The sequence below is a fragment of the Pholcus phalangioides genome, unplaced genomic scaffold (assembly GCF_987345545.1).
Source record: "Pholcus phalangioides strain wild (caught in Gottingen) unplaced genomic scaffold, Ppha-v1.0 ptg000027l_1, whole genome shotgun sequence".
Classification (NCBI taxonomy): Eukaryota; Metazoa; Arthropoda; class Arachnida; order Araneae; family Pholcidae; genus Pholcus; species Pholcus phalangioides.
In genome coordinates, this window is record NW_028301617.1 from 4,554,721 (window position 1) to 4,578,751 (window position 24,031).

Here is a 24,031-nt window from a genome sequence, read left to right on the forward strand (position 1 = left end):
CCCCCCCTCGGGTGGACCCTGGCCCGTAAAAGGGCTGGGGCAACCAGCATCCTGTCTCGAGCATATGCGGGGGACGGGGAGCTTACAAAAAAAATATACACTTATTTTGCATGATAATAAATCTTTTCAAGAGGCCCCAAGAAAGTCTGCCCCGGGACCCGAGAAGGCACGCTACGTCCCTGGGCTCCTCCCCACAAGCAGGATCGCAACAGGGTCGATGCTTGGTCAGCCGGGCAAAGATCACATTTTGGCGCCCTCTCTGGTCCGGTCAGAGGGGCACTGGACACGCTTGCCCACCCCCACTAGTTGCGGTCCTTCCCACAAGAGTAGGCAGGACTGCAACTAGATGCTTAGTCAGCAGGAGCAAGGACGCATTTTGGTGACCAACCCCCCTCTGATCCGACGGCCGGGTCACAAGACACGCTTCTCCCGAGGGCCGCAACTAGAGGGGAGCAGACACGGGACGCTAATTATCATATTTTTGTGTATTTTCCCACATTATAAACTTACTATGGGGGGGGCATGAAAAGTTTGACCTGGAGGCGTACCAGAGATCCCAGCCTAGGAGCCATACTGTAGGAGATGGGATCCATGGTTTTTTATAAATTCCTTACAGAGTAATGAATATCCGGTAAAAAAAAATCTGACACAGTGGCCCTGCTTGTGAAGGGAGTGGGGGGGGGGGGCCTGATGCACCAATATGCGTTAAAAACAGGGGTGACTCGAGAAGAAATCTGTACTTGTGCGGAACCTATTTTTGGTGTCCCCTGCACACGTTTTTTTTATTGTCGACAAAATTTCTCACTTTTTCAACTCGAATTTCGCACTCCTCTTAGAGCATTGGCCAAGTGAGGATCCAGACGGGGAGCGATCGCCCCTCCCAAGAACCGAATAATATGGGATAAATTTGTCTGTCCCGTGAAATATGGATGATCCAATGCACCTACACAGGAAGTCGCTTCGCCGACACATCGCCCTGGATCCGCCTCCATTCGAAGTTGAAGATGTCTGCCACGGCTTCATTAGCAGCTGAAGATACCTGCCTTCGTTCCATTCGCAGCTGAAGATCTCTGCCTCGGCTTTATTCGCAGCTGAATATTTCTGCCTCCACTCATTTCGGAGCTGGATATTTCTGCCTCCACTTATTTCGCAGTATTAGATGTCTGTCTCAGCTTCTTTCCCAGCTGGATATTTCTGCCTCTGCTCCAATCGCAGCTGAAGATCTCTGCCTAGGCTCTATTCGTCGCTGAAGATCTCTGCCTCGGCTTTATTCGCAGCTGAATATTTCTGCCTCCACTCGTTTCGGAGCTGGATATTTCTGCTTCCACTCATTTCGGAGCTGGATATTTCTGCTTCCACTTATTTCGCAGTATTAGATGTCTGTCTCAGCTTCTTTCCCAGCTGAATATTTCGGCCTCTGCTCCATTCGCAGCAGCTGAAGATGTCTGCCTTTGCACAGGAACGGATCAAGGTGTGGGAGGTGATAGGTAAGAACCGAATAATATTGGAAAATTTCCCTGTCCCGTAAATTACGGGACGATCTACCGAACTTACACAATTCGCTTCTCCCGACACATCGACCTGGATCCGCACTTGGCGGATCTGTGGGAGCTGAAAAGCTTCAGCCTAGTTTCTTATATAATGTTTGTGTTTTTTTTTCATACTATAAATTCTTCATCGAGGGACCATTGAAAAATCTTTCCTCTAAGGCCCCAACAAAGATCCCAGCCTAGCGACTCCTGATGCAGCACGTAGGTGCGATAAATGCATCCAGTCTTCCCGCTAGGCCATAGGAAGGAATAAGTTCCGTTTATACCGGATGACTCGAAACGTTACCCCGTCCGCCAATAGCAGTTTTTTTTTTTTTTTTTTTTTTGCCTTGTAGAACTTTCCGCGAATTCGAAATGGCACTAACAATTTTAAGGGAATTAAAATTGATTTAATACTCTAGAACACTTTAAGACATTCGTTTCTAAAAACATTGCTGGTGCTGCTATCTACTTTCAAAATCAGAAGTGTATTATGTGGTGATGACGAAGCTCAGGTATAAAAAAACTAAATTCTTCATTCAGCTTTGCTCCTTATAAACAAAGCTTATAAACTGACCTGAAAGATCAAAGTCCCAAGGAGACATCCAAAACAAAGGACCTTCACACGAGCAGACGACAGGCGAGATCGTGAAAAGTGAATTTTTCCACATTCCACTTTATAGTAATGTGCTGCCATCTGATCTCAAATTTGAAAGTGACTCGTGTGGTGATGAAGTTTAAAATAAAAAAACTATATTCTTTATTCCGCTCAGTTCCTTATAAACAAAGCTCATAAACTGAACTGAAAATTTAAACTGAAAGTTCGGTTATTTTATTTGAGCATAAGGAGGCGTCCAAAACAAAGAACCTGTTGATGAGCAGACGACAGACGGTTTGTTCGGTTCCCTACAAGCTGAGCTCACAAACGGATCTGGAAGTTCGAACTGCCAGTTCAGTAATTTTGTCAGGACACAAGGAGACCTCCAAAACAAGTAGCCTGGAGAGAAGCAGACGACAGAGTTTCTCTGAGGCTTGCATCGTACTTATATTACTGGAGGGAGCATCCAACCGTCATCATATGCAAGGAAATCACGTGACTCGGTGAAAACAAAGTTCCCGTCTGGCAATTTGCCCATAGAAATCGGTCTCTAAATATTGGGTTTTAAAGATTAAACAAAAAAAGGATAGAAAAACCGCATCTAAAGGTGAAAAAAGATAAATTATTTATTTCATTAATACTGAAATCATTTCTTTCATTAATGTGGAATAATTTCTTTCATCAACCCTTGAATTTGCATTCATCAAAAAAAATTCTGGATTTTCCTTCATTAATTCTGAAATTTTCTTTCATTGATAATTCTTCTTCTGAATTTTTCTTCGTTATTTCTTGAATTTTCTTTCATTAATTCTGGAATTATTTCCTTTATTAATTATTTCTTTCATTAATTCTGGAATTATTTCTTTCATTAATTCTGGAATTATTTCTTTCATTAATTCTGGAATTATTTCCTTTATTAATTATTTCTTTCATTACTTCTGGAATAATTGCATTTCATCAATTCTGGAATAATTGCATTTCATCAATTCTGGATTTGTTTCTTTCATTGATTCTGGATTTGTTTCTTTCATTGATTCTGGATTTGTTTCTTTCATTGATTCTGGATTTGTTTCTTTCATTGATTCTGGAATTATTTCCTTTATTAATTATTTCTTTCATTAATTCTGGAATTATTTCCTTTATTAATTATTTCTTTCATTAATTCTGGAATTATTTCCTTTATTAATTATTTCTTTTATTACTTCTGGAATAATTGCATTTCATCAATTCTGGATTTGTTTCTTTCATTGATTCGGAAATTATATCTCATTGATTCTGAAATTATATCTCATTGATTCTCAAATTATATCTCATTAATTCTGAAATTATATCTCATTAATTCTGGAATTGTCTCTTTCATTAATTCTGGAATTGTCTCTTTCATTAATTTTTGAATTCTCTTTTTCATTAATTTTTGAATTCTCTTTTTCATTAATTTTGGAATTATCTCTTTCCTTCATTCTGGAATTATCTCTTTCATTAATCCTGAAATTATCTCTTACGTTTAATTCTAGAATATTTTCTTTCAATTCATTCTGGAATTCTCTTTCATTAATTCTGCCACGCAAAGAGTCCATGAGCCACACAAATACAGTCATGTCCTTACTAATTCAGGCATTTCATCGAGTCGGAACTTGTTGCTTGCGCTAACCACGCCATCTTGAGAAGTATTATGAATAAGTGACCTCTCTCCTAAAGAATGGAGAGTTATATTCACACACCTATATTTTTTGTGGAATTATGCCATTATCCAGTGGCTTCGTTGTCCTCGGGGAAAACGGATCCGTGAGACCAAGAGAGAGACATGATTATAACCAACGAGCATTCAGTGATAACATCTATTCGACATCGATCTGTTTTGCCAATCGATGAAGCGCGGCACATGTTGCGAGGGTGCGCGTGGTGGGAGGTCGTGTCACGTAGGAAGGGGTGATCGAGTTTGTTCCGCTGATTGTCAATTTTCGTTAATGCAATTGATGCAGCATCTTCTACAAATAGATCTCCCTTTTTTGCTCCGATTCCCCCCATCTGAACACAAGCTTGGATTACTTTGTGGGTCATTGTATGTGAGAGGAAACGGCTGGAGCGTGCGGCGTGAAATAATATTACTCCATGAGATTTCCACGATTCTTCGTAGAGTATCGTTTATTTCAATGGATACATTGGAACAGGCTGAAGTCATGGGAAATCATCATCTCGTCATCTTCATGTGTCCCCCTTCACCATTTTTCGTGGCTCCCCATCCCTCCATTTGATTTTCCTCCCATGGTTCCCTTGGAATATCCCTGGAAGGCGAGGGAAGAGCCAAGTGGCTCCAGGTGGAGAACCACAGCTCTAAAGCATCGCCAACCTTCGCTCGACACGCGAGTGGTAAGAAAAAAACAACCAGTTACTAGAGGCAGAGCGCGCATGATTCTCGTGTGAGCCCTCCGCCGTGGCCAGGCCAGGTCCTGGACCACGTCTTCCTTCTTAGGCTTGTTATGATTAAATACCATGACATCAATGTTGATAATTATGACTAAGTCATGAAAGAAACAATCTTAATTCTTGATTTCAAAATCGCCAAGCAGCATTAATGACTCTTGACAACTTCCTCGAGTTTCAACGGTGCGTCAAATACTGCACTGACCTGCTGAATATACTTGGCAGTATTAGGCAACATCCCAACTTCGAGGTGCGAATGCAAGCCGATCTACCCATTAAAAAGTCTCGCCGCAGAGAGCAACAGGCCTACAACGGTAAAATCTTCAAATATTGCACTTCCCTCATAGTTCGAAAAATATGTGGTAGATGGCAGCACTACACATAACAAGCGTTACAGAGTAACACACTTCACGTCACGTCACTACACGCACACGCACATTCCAACATGTACCAATTCGTTAGAGGTTCCGCAGAGGAATACGGACGAGGTGCATGTGTGGTTTAGTAGCAGTAGTAGTATTAGGTAACAACACCAGATGATCTTCCATGCTATGGCTAGGGATATTCAGCAGGTCCTCCACAAGAGCCCACAAATTCGCATATCTTGGATGAAAGCGCACGTGGATGAGTGGGGGAACGAAGAAGCAGTCGCAATAGCCAAAGCAGCGACAATCAATGGCACACAATTAATTAAAATATTGTTACCATCATCCATAGCAAAACAAAAGGCAAGAAAAGAAATACTCAATCTATGGAAAACCCGATGGAATGATGCCAAAACTGGGAGAAGTGTCCACAAAATAGTACCAAAAGTTTCGTACAACGCAAAACATTGGAGCAGAGAACTTGTATTTTTTTACAACCAATCACGGACCTTTTGCAAATTACCTTCACCGCTTCAAAAAACGAGGAACAGATCATTGCCTTTGTGGTGAAATCGGCACTCCCATCCATTACTGGACAACATGTAAATTAACTGCACATCTAATGCACATGGCTGTGCCCACTGCTAAAAATGCCACACTCTGGATCAGAGAGATTTCTTAAAAACAAAAGTAGAATAAATAAAGTCAAGAAAAAAATTACCGTATATACTCGTGTATAAGCCGAGTTTTTTTGTGGAAAAATTCGTTCCTCAAGTGGGGGGGGGGGGGGCGGCTTATACTCGGGTCAGTTTTTGATGAAAAAATATTGACCCCCCCCACCCCCCGAAATTAGCAGTCATTTTTGTAGCAGAGTTCGACAAAACCGGGACTATTGTTCAAACCCCACGGAGAGAGAACCGATAATGTCAACCGAGGCAAAGAAATCGAAAACATCATTGGCTTTGATACCAGGTGGGCTAACGTCAATTGTGCAGCTTTTAGATGTGAGGACTTCACTTGTGAAATATAGATGGCGGCACTGAAAAATCAAACACGGCACTACATACGCACTCAGACTGTTAGGTACACAGTTACACTTCCGGCACCACTCACTAGGTAGTAAATCGCCCATAGATGGTGACAGATCTGAGTTGTGCTTGGTTTGAAAGAGCGAGCTACTGAGTCCGTGAGTGAGTGATCGAGCGAGCGAATTACTCACTCGCTCCGTCACTCAATATTTCGCTCGCTAACGGACTCGGTAGCTTCATGACTTGTTGTCGGCGAATTTTCCGGGGGTGGACTGTTGGAGGTGAATTTTCCGTAAACCCCTCAAAAGCTGCTTCATCATCAACCATTTTCAATCCACTGCTGGATATGAAGGTCTCCCCTAAATTTTTCCATTCTGCTCTGTCTGATGCTTTAGCCATCCAGTTGACTCCTGCCACTTTCCTGATCTCGTTCAATCCATCTTGCGTGGGGACACCTGCTCGGGCGTTTAACACCACGGGGTACCACTCTAGAATACTTGTGGTCCATCTGATGTCCTGTCTTCTTGCAATATGTCCAGCCAATTTCTATTTTAGGCGTTTAATTCTTTCCATGATATCATATACCTTAAGGAATTTGTGGATCAAATGTATGAGTTCCGATAATAAAGAAACTACAAAAAGTGGTGGTGCCTTGAAGAAACCTGACATTGGCATAGTGTGCCCAATGGGTACCTGAGGCGTGGAATTCTGTTTCCGCCGAAATTATCATCCGATCCTTCAAAAAGTGCTGCATCAGCAATGCGATGGACGGAACTCAAGATGATATCTATCCTCTTTGAAAGTGACAATGGCGATGACAGCCCAGATGAAGATAAAAACGAAGATGCCGCATCTCCTATCTGATGGATTACGATGAGCTTGAAGACTCAGAAAAAACCGATTAGAAAGTTTGGATCGTTTTCTATTGTAAATTTCCGTAAGCTATTCATTTTGCATGAAAATGTACAAAAATTTTCTCTGAAATGCGTGGATTTTTTGGTGGTCGGCTTATACACGGGTTTTCAATTTATTGCGGTTTTTGGTGGTCCTGAAGAGGGGGGGGGGGGTCGGCTTATACACGAGTATATACGGTGGATGGATAGAAGACAAAGTGATCCCACAGACGCCATATCAGCCAATAGCACAAGTACAAACTGCACCACCTCGCCGTTCACAAAGAAAAAAGAAACTGCTCAACTATAAAGAAGACTGACTGATGGCACGAGACCAGTATAATGCCGTGGAAATCGAACGATTTAAATTGAGGATGAAATCGATTATGAATTTTTCTGATTTATTATTTATTTCAATATCGATTTAGGATTTTATATTCGAATTAAGATTTAATATGTAATATAGGATTATATGCTTGATTTCCGATTGTATATGTAGATTGTGACTCGCAACTTATTTTATACTTAGATTATGATTTTTATACTTAGTGATCTCGCAACTGATTTTATACTTATACTAGCTATAATACCCGGCGCTGCCCGGGTTTTCTTCAATGAGGCTTTTTTTTGGATCACGTGATATCTCCCCCTCTCTTTTTCTTGAGGGACATGCAAACCGTGTCCAAGTTAATTATCCTGGTTCGATATGTGTCAACCTTTCTTTCTTTTTTTAAAATCGAGCACAACTCAGGTCTATCACCATCTATGGGCGATTTACTACCTAGTGAGTTGTGCCGGAAGTGTAACCGTGTGTGTGTACCTAACAGTCTGAGTGCGTATGTCGTGTTGTGTTTGATTTTTCAGTGCCGCCATCTACATTTCAGAAGTGAAGTGAGTGATGTGTTATGATTGAATTACATTTGTACTGTTTGTAGGTCTGTTGCTCTCTGTGGCGAGACTTTTTAAAGGGGAGATGTCAACCATAAAAATAGATGTGAAACAATGGTGGCAGATGGCAGCAGCAACTACGCATAACAAGCATTACACAGAAACAAAGTTCGCGTCAGGTTTCACAACACGTACATGCATATTCGAACATGTACCAATACGTTAGAGGCTATGTAGAGGAATGTGGACGAGGTACATGCATGGTTTACTAGTAGTAGCAGCCTGGTGGTCGGGTGAAGTTGATTTTCTGTGGTTCCCAACTTCAAGGCGCAAATGCGAGCCGATCTCCCCTTTAAAAAGTCTCGCCACTGAGAGCAACAGACTACAAAAAATGTAATTCAATCGTAACACATCACTCACTTCACTCGTGAAAATATAGATGACGGCACTGAAAAATCATACACAACACTACATACGCACTCAGGCTGTTAGGTACACGCAGTTACGCTTCCGGCACCACTCACTAGGTAGTAAATCGCCCATAGATGGTGACAGTTGTGCTCGGTTTGAAAGAGCGAGCTACTGATTCCGTGAGTGAATGATCGAGTGAGCTCACTTACCCACTCACCCACGGACTCGCTCATTCGCTCCGTCACTCAATATTTCGCTCGCTCACTCGCTCACGGACTCGGGAGCTTCATGACTTGTTGGCGGTGAATTTTCCGTAATCCCCTCAAAAGCTGCTTCATCATCAACCATTTTCAATCCACTGGATGGATGAAGGTCTCCTCTAAATTTTTCCGTTTAACTCTGACCGATGTTTTAGCCACTGGTGGTACCAAATGGCCAGAATATTTGTGGTCCATCTGTTGTCCTGTCTTCTTGAAATATGTCCAGCCCATTTCCATTTTAAAAGTTTAATTCTTTCGATGATATCATATACCTTTTGTGTGGCTTCTTATCCAAGTGATTCGTTTTCTGTAGCCTTTGCATCGTGTTGCTCGTGAGTGTCCATATTCCAGACAGTTATAAGAGGAGTTCCAGGAGTTATAAGTAAACTGCGCCAAGTTCAGAATGTCTGATTGACAATAGTTGATATTTTAAAAGCCAAAAAAAACCAAAAAAAAAGAACCCCACAAAAGCTTCAAATCGATCGCAACCGATTTTCATCGATCACACATTGATTTGGTTCCCGGTAAATGGCACAATTAACCGGACCCCCCTAAAGGTTACCGTTACCGGATCGCTGCTCCTATTGTTTTCTATCTTCTTTTTTTGCGACGTCGAGACGAAACGACTTTTACTTGACTAATGGCTGCCACGTCGGGTAGATTTAATTAGACTCAAACGAAAGAGGAAAAAGAGATTGATTCATGGCGGTAATTTGTTAATTATTCCTCGCAAGATTAATGCCGCCGTAAATCCATACCCCCATTGTTTACTACGGACGCTAGATGGCACTCGCGATAAGGTCGCAATCCTCCCCAGGGAGGCGTCACGTCGTACGTGATTTATGGGGGGGCTCCTCGGTCTCTAATGGTCGGATTCTTCCGGTGGATCCAGTCGGCGATGACTATCGACCGGCCGAATCGCTTTTTGATGGTTCGAATTCATTTCCCGCGGAGGTTTCGAGTGGAACCAATTAGACCGGACGGCAATGGGAAAATATTTTCCAAAGAATTTTCGAAACCTGGAATATCTTTCTGGAATGGGTAGTTACCCGTGACCGTATAATCTCGTAAGAGTTCCTAGGGAATGCGAGTTTTCTTGAAAATCGGTGGATGCAGCGCGACTGCCGATGAATCACTTCATTGGTATGAAGATGTGTCGCGGGTCCCTCAAGTGGTCTCGAACAGCGCCGCCAGAGGACAATTGTGTCATCTGGAAGCGGGCAGCGGGCCGCTCAAGTGATCTGTGTGTTTTGGTTCGCTTAGGGGGATCTGGAAATGTGTCCGGAGTCCCTTTAACGATCTGGAAATGCGCCACGAGTTCATTTAGCGATCTGGAAATGCGCCACGAATTCATTTAGCGATCTGGAAATATCTCCCCTCGGCTACTTGGAAATTTGCCACGAGTCCCCTTTATGATCTGCATATCCGTCGCGAGTCCCTTTGGCGATCTGGCAATGCACCGCGAGTCCTTTCAGCGATCTAAAATGTGCCGCGGCCCACACTTGGTCTGTGGAAAGTGTAACTTTTGACCCGTTTCAAATTCATGATAGCGTGATGGCGTGCTCGTAACTTTAGACCTGTTTAAAACTCACGAAAATGTGCGGTTCCGCCTGCAACTTTTCACCTTTTTCAAATTCATTCCAATGTAAGAATCCGCCTGTATAACTTTTCAGCTGTTTCAAATTCATTCCAGTGTAAGAATCTACCAGTGGCTTTTGACATGTTTAAATTCATTCCAATGTAAGAATCCGCCTGCAACCTTTGACCTGTTTCAAATTCATTCCCATGTAACAATCCGCCTATATAACTTTTCATCTGTTTCAAATTCGTTCCAGTGTAAGAATCTACCAGTGGCTTTTGACCTGTTTAAATTCATTACAATTTCGACTGTAACTTTGGACCTGTTTAAATTCATTCCAATGTAAGAATCCACCTGTATAACTTTTCACCTGTTTCAAATTCATTCCAGTGTAAGAATCTACCAGTGGCTTTTGACCTGTTTAAATTCATTCCAATGTAAGAATCCGCCTGTAACCTTTGACCTGTTTAAATTCATTCCAATGTAAGAATCCCCCTGTATAACTTTTCAACTGTTTCAAATTCATTCCAGTGTAAGACTCCGCCTGTAATTTTCGACCTGTTTCAAATTCATGACAATAGTAAGATCCACCCGTTAATTTTGACCTGTTTTAAAATCACGACAATTCGAGAATCCGCCTATAACTTTCGTGTGAATGTGTGCGACTTGTTTCAAATTCACGAAATGTAGGAATTCTAATAAAATTGCTTTTAACGTTGGAGTTCATGACTATATGAAAATTCCCCCTATGTTTTTTTTTACTTCTTTCGAGTTCATAATAATAATAATTTTAATAATGTGAAATTCAGCTTGTTCCGCACCCTAACATCAGTCAAATCGGGCCCAACGATAAATTATTCTATCATTACACTTCACTCATAGTTAGAAAAGCTGATGGCAGCGCGACACATAACAAGAATTACACAGAAACAAACTTCACGTCAGGTTTCACTACACGTACACGCACGTTCCCGCATGTACCAATTCGTTAGAGGTTCCGCAGAGGAATATGGACGAGGTGCATGTGTGGTTTAGTAGTGGTAGTAGTCAAATCGGGCCGTGGAGTGGTTTACCGTTTCATTTTTTCCCCATTAATCGTGTGTATGACCGGGCCTTCCACGCGCAAAAAAAAGAAACCAACCGGCCCTTGTTCTTCCAAAACTTGAGAACCACAGCTCTAGGGCCTTCACCCGGAAAGTGAAAGGACGTGGGTTCTATTCCCCGCAGGGGCAGTTGAATTTTTCTTTCTTTCCAAAATATATCTTCGCATACTGTATCTGTAGGGATTACCTCTGTTTGTTCAACTTAAGATAGAAGCGGCGGCTTCTTACATTCAGAACCAGAGCACTCGTGAAGAATTCATCGGAAACGGAAAAAAGCAATTCAAATTAGATTTTATCCATTTGACAAATACATCTTTCCCCACACCATGACCGAATTTTATTTGGTTTGTCAACAAAATCACTCAAACGCATTATCACCAAAAACGGCGTTCGTTCGTTCCTGTTTTCTCTCCGCCATCAAAACTGTGTCGGAACCTCGGAGGCACCGTAAACAATGTGAATGAGAATTTAAACCCTCCGACGGTGTATCCGAATGTAATCTTCTCTCTCAACGCGATGCCGGTGGTGGTGGTGGAAGGAGTCGCCGAAGTGCCAACAACAAACCCGATGGTAGAATTAAATTCCTGTTTATAAAACTCGGGAGAGGGTGGCGAAGGCTTTTATCGGATCCTGCAGGGACGTAAAACGGATTATGGCAAAGATGGTTCTTGACGTTTTGACAGGTTAGTGCGTTGGGAAAATTCAAATTAGAATTCATTTCTCTCTCTCTCTCTTGCCTTCAGCACACAAGCGCGGGCAAACTAGTCTCTTCTCGTCTTGGCATCTCTCCGCACCATCTTCTACCTCCCTTAAGGTACTTGGACCAATCTTCTCCGGATTTTCTTGGGCAATCTTGAGGCCCTGGGATAGGAGGGGGGGGGGGCGAATGGAAAGGGAGGCGGCAAAATGGCTTTATGGGAAATGGTGGCGGTGGTGGTAGTTGTTGCTGGTGTGTGTGTGTTCTGTAGGTAGAAGCGGAGCCTGTGGAAGTTGTGGAGCGCAAACGGGGTGGAGGGTGGGCATATCCTCCGATCAATAATGGCATTTCAAGCGGTTAAACTTCCGTTTGCTTCGACAACAGCCTCCAGAGATAGTTTTTTTCCCACACCCTCTCGCTTCTTTTTTTCTGGGTCTCGAGAGGGTAAAAACCATTTTTTAAAACTCTCCCTTCAATGGCTGTCATTTACAGGATTTTCTCTCCAATCCCCCGCACTACTTAAAAGTAAACAGGAGAATATTTGCTGAAAATAAGGAAAAATTTGGCAGGAAATAGAAATACGTTTTGGAACGGATACACGCGTATTTTTCAATATGAAGTTCTAACTAAATGAAAGGGCTTCTCGTTGTTTTTGTGGCGTCTTATCTGGTATGTGGCTTTGGATGCATGTGGATCGTAATGGTTTCCGGTTAAGGTAATGGTAAAATAAACTCTCGAACCCGTCGGAAATGGTTTGTTTTATCAATAACGGAAACGTACGGCCTTATAAGAACCCATTTTAACACACACTGAACCCATTTAAAAAAGTCTCTCTTCCCCCCCCCCCTCCCCATACAGACAGCATTCAGACCTTCAACATGATTCTAAAGCCGGGTTTTTCCTAAGAGCAGGTTTCCACAGAGCGTGCCGCGTGAAAACGCTGATTGGTCAAAAAAACCCGAATTTCAGGTTTTTAACCAATCAGCGTTTTCACCGTAGAAAAATCTGCTGCCCGTAGGAAAACCCGTCTTAACACTGAGCTATCTACGCGACCGCATCGCACCCCTTTTTGGAGCGAAGTAGGCAAAACATTCCCTGGACGTTATAATGCAATGGGGCATTACGCAAAATACGAGGCCTATACGATTCTCGCTCTTTTTTTTTTTTCACTTTTCAGCCAATAATTAGGGGTCATTCAAGTATTACGTCAGCATCGTTGGCGGGGGAAGGGGTTTCGACTTGTTGACTTTTGATGACAAGGTGGGTTTGGATGATGCTAACGTCATCACCCATCCTTTATGAAAATATGAAATATTCTCAATGGCATCCTGAACTGCGGTTTGTGGGAACCTGAACTAACAATCTCCCTATTTATAAGTCTCCTAGAGAGCGAGTTTAGTTATCTCTAAATGTTTCGTGGATCCTTCAAGTGATCTAGAAATGTGTTTGCCACGCATCATTCAAGGGGCACGTAATTATGCCGCGGATCACTCAAGTAATCTGGGAATGTGCCACTGGCCTACTTGTGTGATGTGAAAAATGTGCTGAAAATGCTTTGGAATTGTGCCACGGGTCACCTAAGCTATCTGTAAATGTGCCGCTTAGTTCATTTTTACAAAATCAGGTTTGGGGTTGCAGGCCACGTCAAATAACCGGCCACATTTGGTTCGCGGGCCAAGGGTTTCCCGTATGTGACTTGGAGGGAGGGTCGCAATGAATTACTTGAATAGAAATTTTGATTCCTTAGCCTTCGAATAGCATTGAAATTAACAGAAATGGATTATAAATAACATATAAAGGTATTTTCTTTAGCAATTTTGATTTAAAAAAAATATATTTTTTTGCCCGTTTGGGGGGGGGACAGGAGCCCCCCCTCCCCTCGTACAGTCTCTGGTCCCACCAATATGTGATAGGAGGTAGGGGGCAGAGGTGACGAAGTTTTGCTGACGGGGGGGGGGGAGTCAAAAATGACTGAAAAATTGCTGACGTAATACTTGAACGGCCCCTTATGCATTTATACATCTGAAAATTTTTTTTAAACATAAAAATGAATACAGTCGAATCCCGTTATAACGAATGCCAAGTGACCGGAGGAATCGCTTCGTTAAAACGAAATTTCGTTATAAAAGAATTCCAGGTTACCTAGCATTGTTCCTATGTAAACTTATTCGGAGGATTAGAAAAGTGTTCGTTATATAAAACGAAATTTTCACTATAACGGTATTCGTTAAAACGGGATTCGACTGTACTTACTTTCGTTCAAAAAAAATGCTCTTTAAAAGCTTAAAAGGAACTATTTTTTTTTATAAAAAAAACAACAAAAACATACATTTGTAACATTTTTTTGCATTTTGGTGGAAGCTTCCACTTCAAATAATTCAAAGCAGTGAATATTCCCACGAATTAACTGCTGAAAATGCAAGAAATGGAGTAAAAATTAGAGAAAAAAATACATTTTTAATGACATTCTTTTCCCAACATTATTATACACTCATTGCCATAAAAATTTGCGCACCAAGAAATAATTGTGGGATCGAAACGAAAGTTGGCCTGAAGGTACATGTCGGGCAGATATGCAAATGATTAGAAATGCAGCGTGATTGCGCGTTGCGCATTGCCACTAGAGGGCGTTGAACTTCGTTCTCCTTGGAGTATAAAACAGGTAAGCAGAGCTTGCTGGAGTGTATTTAACCGTTTGCAAAGGAAATGCTGAGGTTGACATGCCGTTACGCCGCCGTCGAAGACCATATGGGCAGTTGTCAGAGTTCGATAGGGGAAGAATCATCGGGATGATGGAAGCTGGGTGGTCAGCTCGGGGAGTAGCTCGTCAACTAGGCCGTTCTGATTTTACTGTGAGGAGGTGTTGGGACCAGTGGACAGAAGAGACGTCATTTACACCGCGACTAGGTTCAGGACGCCCTCGACAGACCAGTCGTCGAGAAGACCGTCACATCATCCGAAACGCACGCGTAGAGCCAACTGCCTCATTGGCCGCTATCCAGACACAGGCAGCAGCTTCACTACGGGCCCCTGTGTCTTCCCGAACCATCGCAAGGCGCCTGGCTGAAGGACATCTGGTATCGCGGCGCCCATTACGTGTGCTGCCAATGACACCCACCCACCAACGCCTCCGTTTGGAGTGGTGTCGAGCACGACGGGATTGGACTGCAACGGAATGGAACCAGGTCGTCTTCAGCGACGAATCGAGATTCAACTTGAGCAGTGATGACAATCGTGTTCGTGTGTGGAGGCCCCGTGGTGAACGCTTCAATCCTGCCTTCGCTTTACAGCAACACGTCGCTCCCACAGCTGGTGTCATGGTATAGGGTGCCATTGCTTACGATACACGGTCACCCCTAATATTGATCCATGGCACAATGACAGCCCAGTCCATAACATCCTTCAGCCACATGTGTTGCCACTCATGGCAGGGCTCCCAGGAGCCATTTTTCAACAAGACAATGCTAGGCCACACACAGCAAGGATGTCACAAGACTGCCTCCGCCACATTACCACCCTTCCCTGGCCTGCCTTATCCCCAGATTTGTCACCAATCGAGCATATCTGGGATCATTTGGGACGGGAAATTGGACACCCTACGAGGTTGGTCGAACTAGAGGCGCATTTACAGCAACTGTGGAACGAGATGTCTGAGGACACCATGCGGAACTTGTAGGCCTCAATGCCCGCTCGTATCGCATCGTGCATTCGCGCTAGAGGGGGGTCCAACAGAGTACTAAAACTTGTGTTCATCTGTACTTTTTTCTGCAATAAATGATCCTTTTTCTTGGATTTTCTAATTACTTACTTATATCAACGTAGTACTTACATGTGTAAAATTTCGTTTCATTTTGACGACTTCTTCTGGGTGCGCAAATTTTTATGGCAATGAGTGTATATAAATACAAGTTTTTCAATAAACAATTTGCAACAGAGAGCATAATTCGGAATATCGCAATCACAATTCACAACAACACTTATATATAGATATAGCATATAGAAATGTCCTCTCCACTTGTCGATACAAGATTCATCGAAAAACTGGTTATTTGTGGAGATGAAGATTACAAGGAAGAAAATTCATCACTGCCCCCACGGGGACTCGAACCCCGGTCTCTCGCTTGCCGCTTCAAGGTTTAAATATTCTATCTGCTTCCATAGCTTAGATGGTAGAGCACTCATCCGGCAAGCGAGAGACCGGGGTTCGAGTCCCCCGTGGGGGGCAGCGATGGATTTTCTTCCTTGTAATCTTCATCTCCACAAATAACCAGTCTTTCGAAGAATCTTGTAACACTTATATGTTTGCTATCAAATAATTGGCTGAAGTTGGTTTTCTATGGTTCCCAACTTCAAGGCGCAAATGCGAGCCGATCTGCCCGTTAAAAAGTCTCGCCACAGAGAGCAACAGTCCTACAACGATAAATCATTCAATCATAACAACTTCACTCGTAGTTAGAAAAACTGGTGGCAAATGGCAGCACTACACATAACAAGCATTACAGAGAAACAAAAAAAACTTCACGTCAGGTTTCACTACACGTACACGCACATTCCCGCATGTACCGATTCGTTGGGGGTTCCACGGGGGGGGGCGGGGTGCATAGCAGTAGTAGGTAGGGCCTCCAAAAAATAGCTCGGGGGATCCATGATGTTCTTAAGTCGGCCACCTCGTTGGGTAATTTGCCTGCTGTGGCGTTGTATTTGTATTTGTATTTTATACAGACAAACTCTGTAAATTTGAAAATATTTAAGAAGTTTAAAATTCCCATCAATAAAAGTTTATTTCCCATCTTCCTTTAGTTTTCCCTATCGGTTGGCGCAATTGTGGGCAGAACACGATACCGCCATTAGTGTATGTGCAGATGGGCAGCTATACTAATGAAAATAATATGAAAACAACTGAAGATGGAAGTTTCTCATAGTTTAGATCAGTGGTTCTCAACCGGGGGCCATATGGCCCCCCTTGTGGTACTGGGATACTTCAAGGGGGGGCCACGGAAGAAAATGGAGAAGGGGACCATGACAGGTGGTTTGGAGAGCTGAGAAGAAAAATTAAGGTGTGAAAAATTAAAGTTTTTATAGTAGTGACTAACACTTACAGTGAGAGAGAGAATCCAACAAAACCACCCATAAAACCAGGGGGGCATCTTTAGGGCATGGACCCACCCAGGCCTCACCGCCTACATTTTGCAACAAGTTCCCTAGGATGGGGTTTTTCTCAAGTACCCGGCTAAATTTTTCAGACCCCCCTTCCCTATATGAAATTTATTGTATGAAAAAAAAATGATGAAAACCATATTAGGCCCCGGGCTGTAGCTCTGTCAGTCCCACCCTTTTGAGGGGCCTCATGTCCATAAGTGACCCTACCTTATGATATTTTGTATAGTACAATTAATTTTTAAAATAAATAGGAAATATGTAGGCTGTTTATTTCCAGCTAAAGTATGGGACTACCAAACCATCACTTTGCCTATGGAGGGGGGGGGGGCCCATGATATTGAGACGGTCCTGATAGAACTCGGACTAGCGGAGATATCAATAAATTCTAGGCTAGTGGTCTGGAGGCCAATTTTCTTTGCAAAATTTTCATTCAGTATAAATTCACTGAAAAAAATCATTTCAATACGTATAAAGTGTTTTGCTTCTAGATGAGAGTTGAAAACTCTGGGTAAGACAGGGGAGCCACGAGAAAAAAAATATGGCTCAAAGGGGGCCACGGGCAAAGAAAAGGTCAAGAAACACTGGTTTAGATCAGCGTTTCTTAACCTTTTTTCACCCGTGCGCACCCCTTTTGGACCATATTTTTTTCTCGTGGCTCCCCTGTCTTACCCGGGGTCTTTGACCCTCATCCAGAAGCGAGATTCTTTCTACGTATTGAATTGATTTTTTCAGTAAATTTATTTATTGTACTGTATGAAATCTCTCATGGGGGAGGGGGTGTCACTTGAGACCCCCTGGCATGGCCCCCCCCCCCACAGGAGTGGGACTGACAGCTGCAGCCTGGGCACCCGATATTATTCTCATCAGTTTGTGTGTTTTCACAGTATATATTTTAATATAGTGGAACTCGCGAAAAATCTACCCGGGAGACCTACGAAAGACCCCCCTCCTAGGGTCCCTGCTGTAAAATGTAGAGGGCAGACAAGGTTGGGTAATGCTTTAAAAATGCCTAATAAAAATGCCTTAAGATGATCCTGGATTTATGGGTAGTTTTGTTGAATTCTATAAGTAGTCACACCTCCCCCCCCCCCATATTTCACGTAAAACATACATGCTCAACCTGTCGCCCGCGGGCTAAATGTGGCCTTCAGAGTCGTCTGATATGGCCCGTGACCTCAAACTTAACTTTGTAAAAATGAACGAAGCATCACATTTAAAAGGCCTGCAGCACATTTACAAATAATTTAATTGACCAACGGTCACTTGAGTGGCCCGCAACACGGTTTCAAACCAATGGGCGGTCCGCACTCTTCAAAGGTTTGAACACCCTTGACTTGTGAAAGCTTCATTTCTTCACGCCTAAATTTTTCTTCTCAGCTCTTTGGTGCCCTCCAAACTACGTACCTGGCATGGCCCACTTACCACTTCATTTTCTCCCGTGGCCCCCTGAAATGTCCCAGTACCACAAGGGGGGCCGTATGGCTCCCGGTTGAGAACCACTGGTTAAGATGCTGAAATCGGCAATGTTTTGCCCACCTCGCTTCGCCACGCGGACTTATGTATTCTTCCGCGTCGGCTCGCGCATATCCTTGTTATTGTATAGGGAAGTCTTCACTCTAGTTTCTATATAGCTCAGTTTAACACACACTAAACCCATTTAAAAAATTCCACCCCCCCCCCCCACCCTTCCTCACAGACAGCCTTCAGACGTTCAACATGATTCTAACATATCATACGTACAGCTAACGTTAGCTCATATCATATTGAGCTAATCCAATACAGCTACTATATGCAGCCATGTATCACACGATGAAATAAAAATGGATTTGGCGCCCTGTCGGACCGTTTTACATCGAATTTTAGCCAGGGAATCTCTGGTCACTTCGCGAATTAGCCAGCCAATGCTTGAATGATTTCTGAAAATAAGACTCTCACTTTTAAGGCCAAAACTCTCACCCAATTCGCGAATTAGCCGCACTTCAGGCTTTGGCAATAATATAGATATAAACTTATAATCTTTTTTATAATCTTCTAGAAATGGATTAAATCCAAGAAATAGTTGGTATTATTGAACAAAGTACTAGTAAAAAATACAATAATAAAAACGAGAAATGATGCGTGATAATTATATTATACCAGCTATAATACCCGGCGCTGTCCGGGTTTTCTTCAATCACTGGGAGAATTGAAAAAAGTGACAAACCATTGTAAAGGCATAAGCACGTCGGAAACGCATTGCTAGGAAACCGCGTTAACCAAAGTAAACATTCCGAAAGTGATTGTTGGGGAACAGAAACCATTGTTGCCCGACAGTTTCTTTGCCCATTTGGGGCATTTGCTCTGCTCTGACGAACGTTTAAAGTAGCCTATCGCTCAAGTCAGGTCTCGTTTGGTATATATGCAAAATTTGGTGACGACAGATCTAAAATTGTAGATTTGTATAGAGAACACACAAACACACAGAAAGACAGAGAAAATCAGTTTTATATATATATATATACAATTGAATCCCGTTTTAACGAATACCATTATAGTGAAAATCTCGTTTTAACGAACACTTTTCTGATCCCTCAGATATTTTTGCATTTCAGGTTTTTGCATTGTTACTATGTAACAATGCAAAAACCTGGAATTACTTTATAACGAAGTGATTTCTCCGGTCTCTTGGCATTCGTTATAACGGGATTCGACTGTATTTTGGATTTGATTCTCACTAGTTTCTTTCAGTTGGAGACAAGTTTTCTGCTAGTGATCATCGGATTATTAACTTTTCCTGAAGCTTCTTCGCGGATGAATCCAACAATTAAAAGAATGGTTCCTCCTTGTTTTCGAAGAACGAACTTCGAACTTTTGAAGGAAAGGTTAGGGGTTAATTTTCAAAGACCGGTTGGTGTCAGTGATTGTGGTCCGTCAGTGGGAAGAATTAAGAACAAAACTCTCCTCTGTCTTTCACAATGTCATATCCTTTGTTCGTAAAAAGCGGGTTTGTTCAGCGCACCCCCCCCCCTTTCTAATTCACCGATAACTTGCGTAATCTTTATCTTGAGAAAAGGAAGGACATCCAGGGAATGCAAAAGTGGAAGAGGGGACCTGTCATCATTTACTTGAAAAACAACGGCATTGAACAAAGTGATAAGGTATAGTAAAAAAGGAAGAGTTGAATCTAGTTTGGCAGATAACATTGGCTCAGACCCATAATCATTTTTTCAGGTACGTCAATAATGGATGTAAGGGAACAGTTTGCCCCCCTCGCTCCTCCTCGATAAGAGGGTCTAAAGTAGAGATCAGTGTAGTGCTTTCAATTACTTTTTCGCGTCAATCTTTAATAGTGAAGGTGATATACAAAATCCCAGTGTGGCATGGGATGACAAAGTCCTCAACGAAATTCGAGTGGAAGATATGGAAGTCCTAAAAAAAATGTATATACATGAGATGCAGGGCAACAGCTTTCTAATTGGAAAATAGAGGACAAGGGGACCGTTTAAAAATTTAGAGATTTTTGATTTTGCGACACTATGTTTTCACTCTCAAAACTGGTACAGGGTATTTCTTTGAACGCCTTTTGGGCGTTTTTCAAACTGAAACCATACCTCTACGACGGACAGTTGATGAGATAAATCAACCGTCCGTCGTAGAGCTATAGTTTCAAAGGCCGCATTAGCACTTACAGGACACCCTGTATAGCCCCGGCGCATAAACCTACGAGACGCGTAAAAAAAAAAGAACGTCGTCAAAAGGCATTCACACGAGTGCTAAACCCATTACTCTTAATCTCACGCTTTTAATGGCCCCCCACCATATTTACGGGACCACTCCCCCCGAGCTGGCCCCATTAAAAATCTCCCGCCGGAGTTTCTGTCCCGATCGATTGCTCAAGTCACAGCGTCATCATCCACCCGAGAAGCTCTTCCATCCCGGAAACTCGAAGGCCATTTAAGGAGCTCTTTTCAAGGAGCTAACCAGTTAAACGAGCAAACCTCACGCAACTCCCATTCGTCTGAACAACAGCCGACATATTCTTCCGAACACGGGGGGGTGGAGATTCCCACGGAACTTCTTCCCCAAAAACAAAAACAACAAGAGAAAAACGAACGGTTAATCAACGCGGGAAATGAAAGGAAACTCTCCATATTTTGGTTCTTTGTTCCCACACGGCATAATTTCTAGGTTAGCTGATGAGGAAGAAAAAGAATTAAGTGGTGAAGTTTCGGAAGAGATTTATGGCAACGCGTCTGATCTCTCATAGAGGCCGTCGAAAGAACCAAAAAAAATAGGTATTTTCCAGTGAAAAAAGGAGTCTGAAGGATTTGGTGCTGAAATGAGTGATGAAGGAATGAAGTTAATGATTTTTTTCTTTTTTTTCGAAAACACCAAAGGGTCGTCCGTCGTGTGATTTAATAGTAAATCGACGGTTCTCTCTGATCCCAGGGTTGCCATCATCGCGTGAATGGCTACTACTACTAGGCTCATTTTCGTTCGGGTAGACTGGAAGTGAGCCTCTGAGGCACCTGGTCGATTTGCTAGCTGAAATCATCTCATCTGCTAACACTCCCGCCACAAGAAGACCTTATCAGATGATTCAGAATGGTCTTTTAAAACGTATTTGTGTGTCCTACTTCTACTACTAAACCAGACATGCACCTTGTCCATATTCCTCTGCGGAACTTGTAACGAACTGGTGCATGTTGGAATGTGGTGTGTACGTATAGTGAGCCTTCCGTGAAATTTTGTTTCTGTGTAATGCTTGTTATGTGTAGTGCTGCCGCACGCACACACACATCTGCAATCAATTTTTTTTAAACTATGAGTTTTTTTTTTCTCAACTCATAGTGATTGAAATGTAATGAATGAATAATTATACCGTTGTAGGCCTGTTAGTAGTAGTGTTTTGTGCGTTTCTGGAATGGTCCGATTGTACGCACGAAACGCTACTACTCCTGTTGCTCCCTACGGCGAGACCTTTAAACGGGGAGATCGGCTTGCATTCGCGACCTCAGAGTTGGGAACCGCAGAAAACCAACTTCAGCCGGCCGACCACCACTGCGGGGCGACGGTGGGGTTTGAACCCGGATCCTCGCGAGGCGAGTTCGTCCGCGCGAATGGCTGAAAATGATCAAGAATGTCGTCGTCATCAGAATCATTTCCGCCCTCCGTAAGACCTGATGACAGAGGCGCTGACGTGAAAGAAACATTGGGGGAGAGGGCAGCTGAAAGTTGCATGTATACGGGACTCAAGCGCGTTACGCAGGAGAGGGATGAACTCGCATTAGCGGTATGTCTTTGTGGAGGGGGGGAAATAACATGCTTTACGATAACACCATCCCAATCACCATAGCTTTCACAATAGTTGTGGTGATCTGGCGAGCTGCTGCTCCTCCCGGTGACCCCGTAATAACTCCACTCGGTTGATTGGCGTTACAGCTTTGGTTAACTTACCCACCTTGCTTATTCGGTAAGGCAATGAAGATGCACCGCAAGCCTCTTGTAGTCCTTGGGGGTGACACTGTTTTACATCGTTCTGGCACATTCAATTTTTTAACCAGAGCATTGCACATTAACGAAAACATTGCGGTTATATATTCCACGGCCGGCTCGTCCACAACTACCTTGTTCCTGTTACCTCTTCGCACTCGCATATAGGACGGTAGGTGGGTGAGTTCATTTTCTTTGAGGGAGGATAGGCATTTAACGCAATTGTGATATAAACGACATGTTCTGGCTCCGTTTCACGGCGTCGCTACTGCATTATTGCCACTATTAAAAAATCAGCCCCCGTGTGTATTTTAGCCTCTGCGATCACGGGCGTAATATTGCGTCCAAACACCATTTCTTTCCTCTCTCTTCACCATCGGGAAGCTCTAGAACAGTGGTTCCCAACGTGGGTGTTAACGATGGAATGTTCGGGGGGGGGGTAGAAGCTACGGGTATAACATAGGATCCTATGGGTTAGATTGCGTTGGGGAGCGATGGGAGAAAAAAATTTCTGAAGAGGGCGATGGGACAAAAAAGGTTGAGTAAACTCTGCTTTAGAGTAACCCTATTTCTACAGAAGTTGCCTTTTCCTCCCCTCTTTTCTTTCTGTACACCTGTTAATGATTTTTTCCCGCACATATAATGTATCTTTCTACTGTATGCGCGTAAGAGCGGAAGAGAACGCGTAGGGTGAGAGTGAAAAAGGGACTCTCTCTCTTTCTTTCTCTCTCGCTTAAAAAAACTTTCTTATGTACCTTATCTATTATACGTTTTCCTTTTATATATTTTTTCTTTCCCCCTCCCCTTTCTTCGGTTATCCTTAAGTGCGGTTAGGTTAGGACAAGGCTACCAGATTTATCGCCGATTCGTTAAATAGAAATAATCCGAATTTGTCGCCAAAACCTTGTACATGAAATGGTTAAGCTTCTTTTTGTAATCATATAAACAAGTTAATTAATTTGTTTTTCTTTTTCTTTCAGTGCCACCAGTATGGGAGAAGGAGCCGACGGACGTAGACGTCGTCGCAGGTTCCCAAGTCGTGCTTACATGCAGTGCTACTGCTCATCCTTCGCCTCGCATAACGTGGACCAAGTTGCAAGGTAACGTGTGTATAACATACCCTATAAACCCTACACTGTGCGCTCACTGAATTTCGAACACACACACACACCTCTCTAAATTGCAATGGATTGCACCTAGGTGCACCAACGGGATTGGTGGGCTTGCAGTGCTCTGTAAGTTACCGAAATAGCGTCTTTTCTTCGATATTTGTGAATAGCGGATACGCAATCAGTGAGATGGCAACAATCACCGTCAAGAGGTAACACTGCAAAGTTTAAAACAATACATAAATATAACATTTCCAATAAAAAGGTAAATTCACCTACACCCTGCGATACTTAAGGTGGAACAAATAGGTGTATTATCAGAGTGTAGTATGACTATGTCCCCCACATCCTGGAGCAGGGCCCTCTAGGCTGAGATCTTTTGCGGGGGCCCCTTTATGACGAATTTATAGCGTGAAAAAGCAAAAAATTATGAAATTCGTTCCGGCCCCCAGGGCTGGAGCCTTGTTAGCCCACCCCTTGTGGGGGGGGGGCCATGGTAGTGACGTGTAGGCTGG

General features: G+C 43.0%; 1 protein-coding gene across 2 annotated transcripts in view; it reads left to right on the plus strand.

The window, feature by feature from the left end:
* The window catches only part of LOC149068220 (cell adhesion molecule Dscam1-like), a 147,840-nt gene that overhangs the window by 84,520 nt on the left and 39,289 nt on the right, over positions 1-24,031 (plus strand). For both annotated transcript variants that reach the window (XM_089251598.1, XM_089251599.1), the window contains exon 3: positions 23,388-23,507. In XM_089251598.1, coding sequence (XP_089107724.1) covers positions 23,388-23,507 — 120 coding nt within the window. The remainder of the gene's footprint in view (positions 1-23,387; positions 23,508-24,031) is intronic.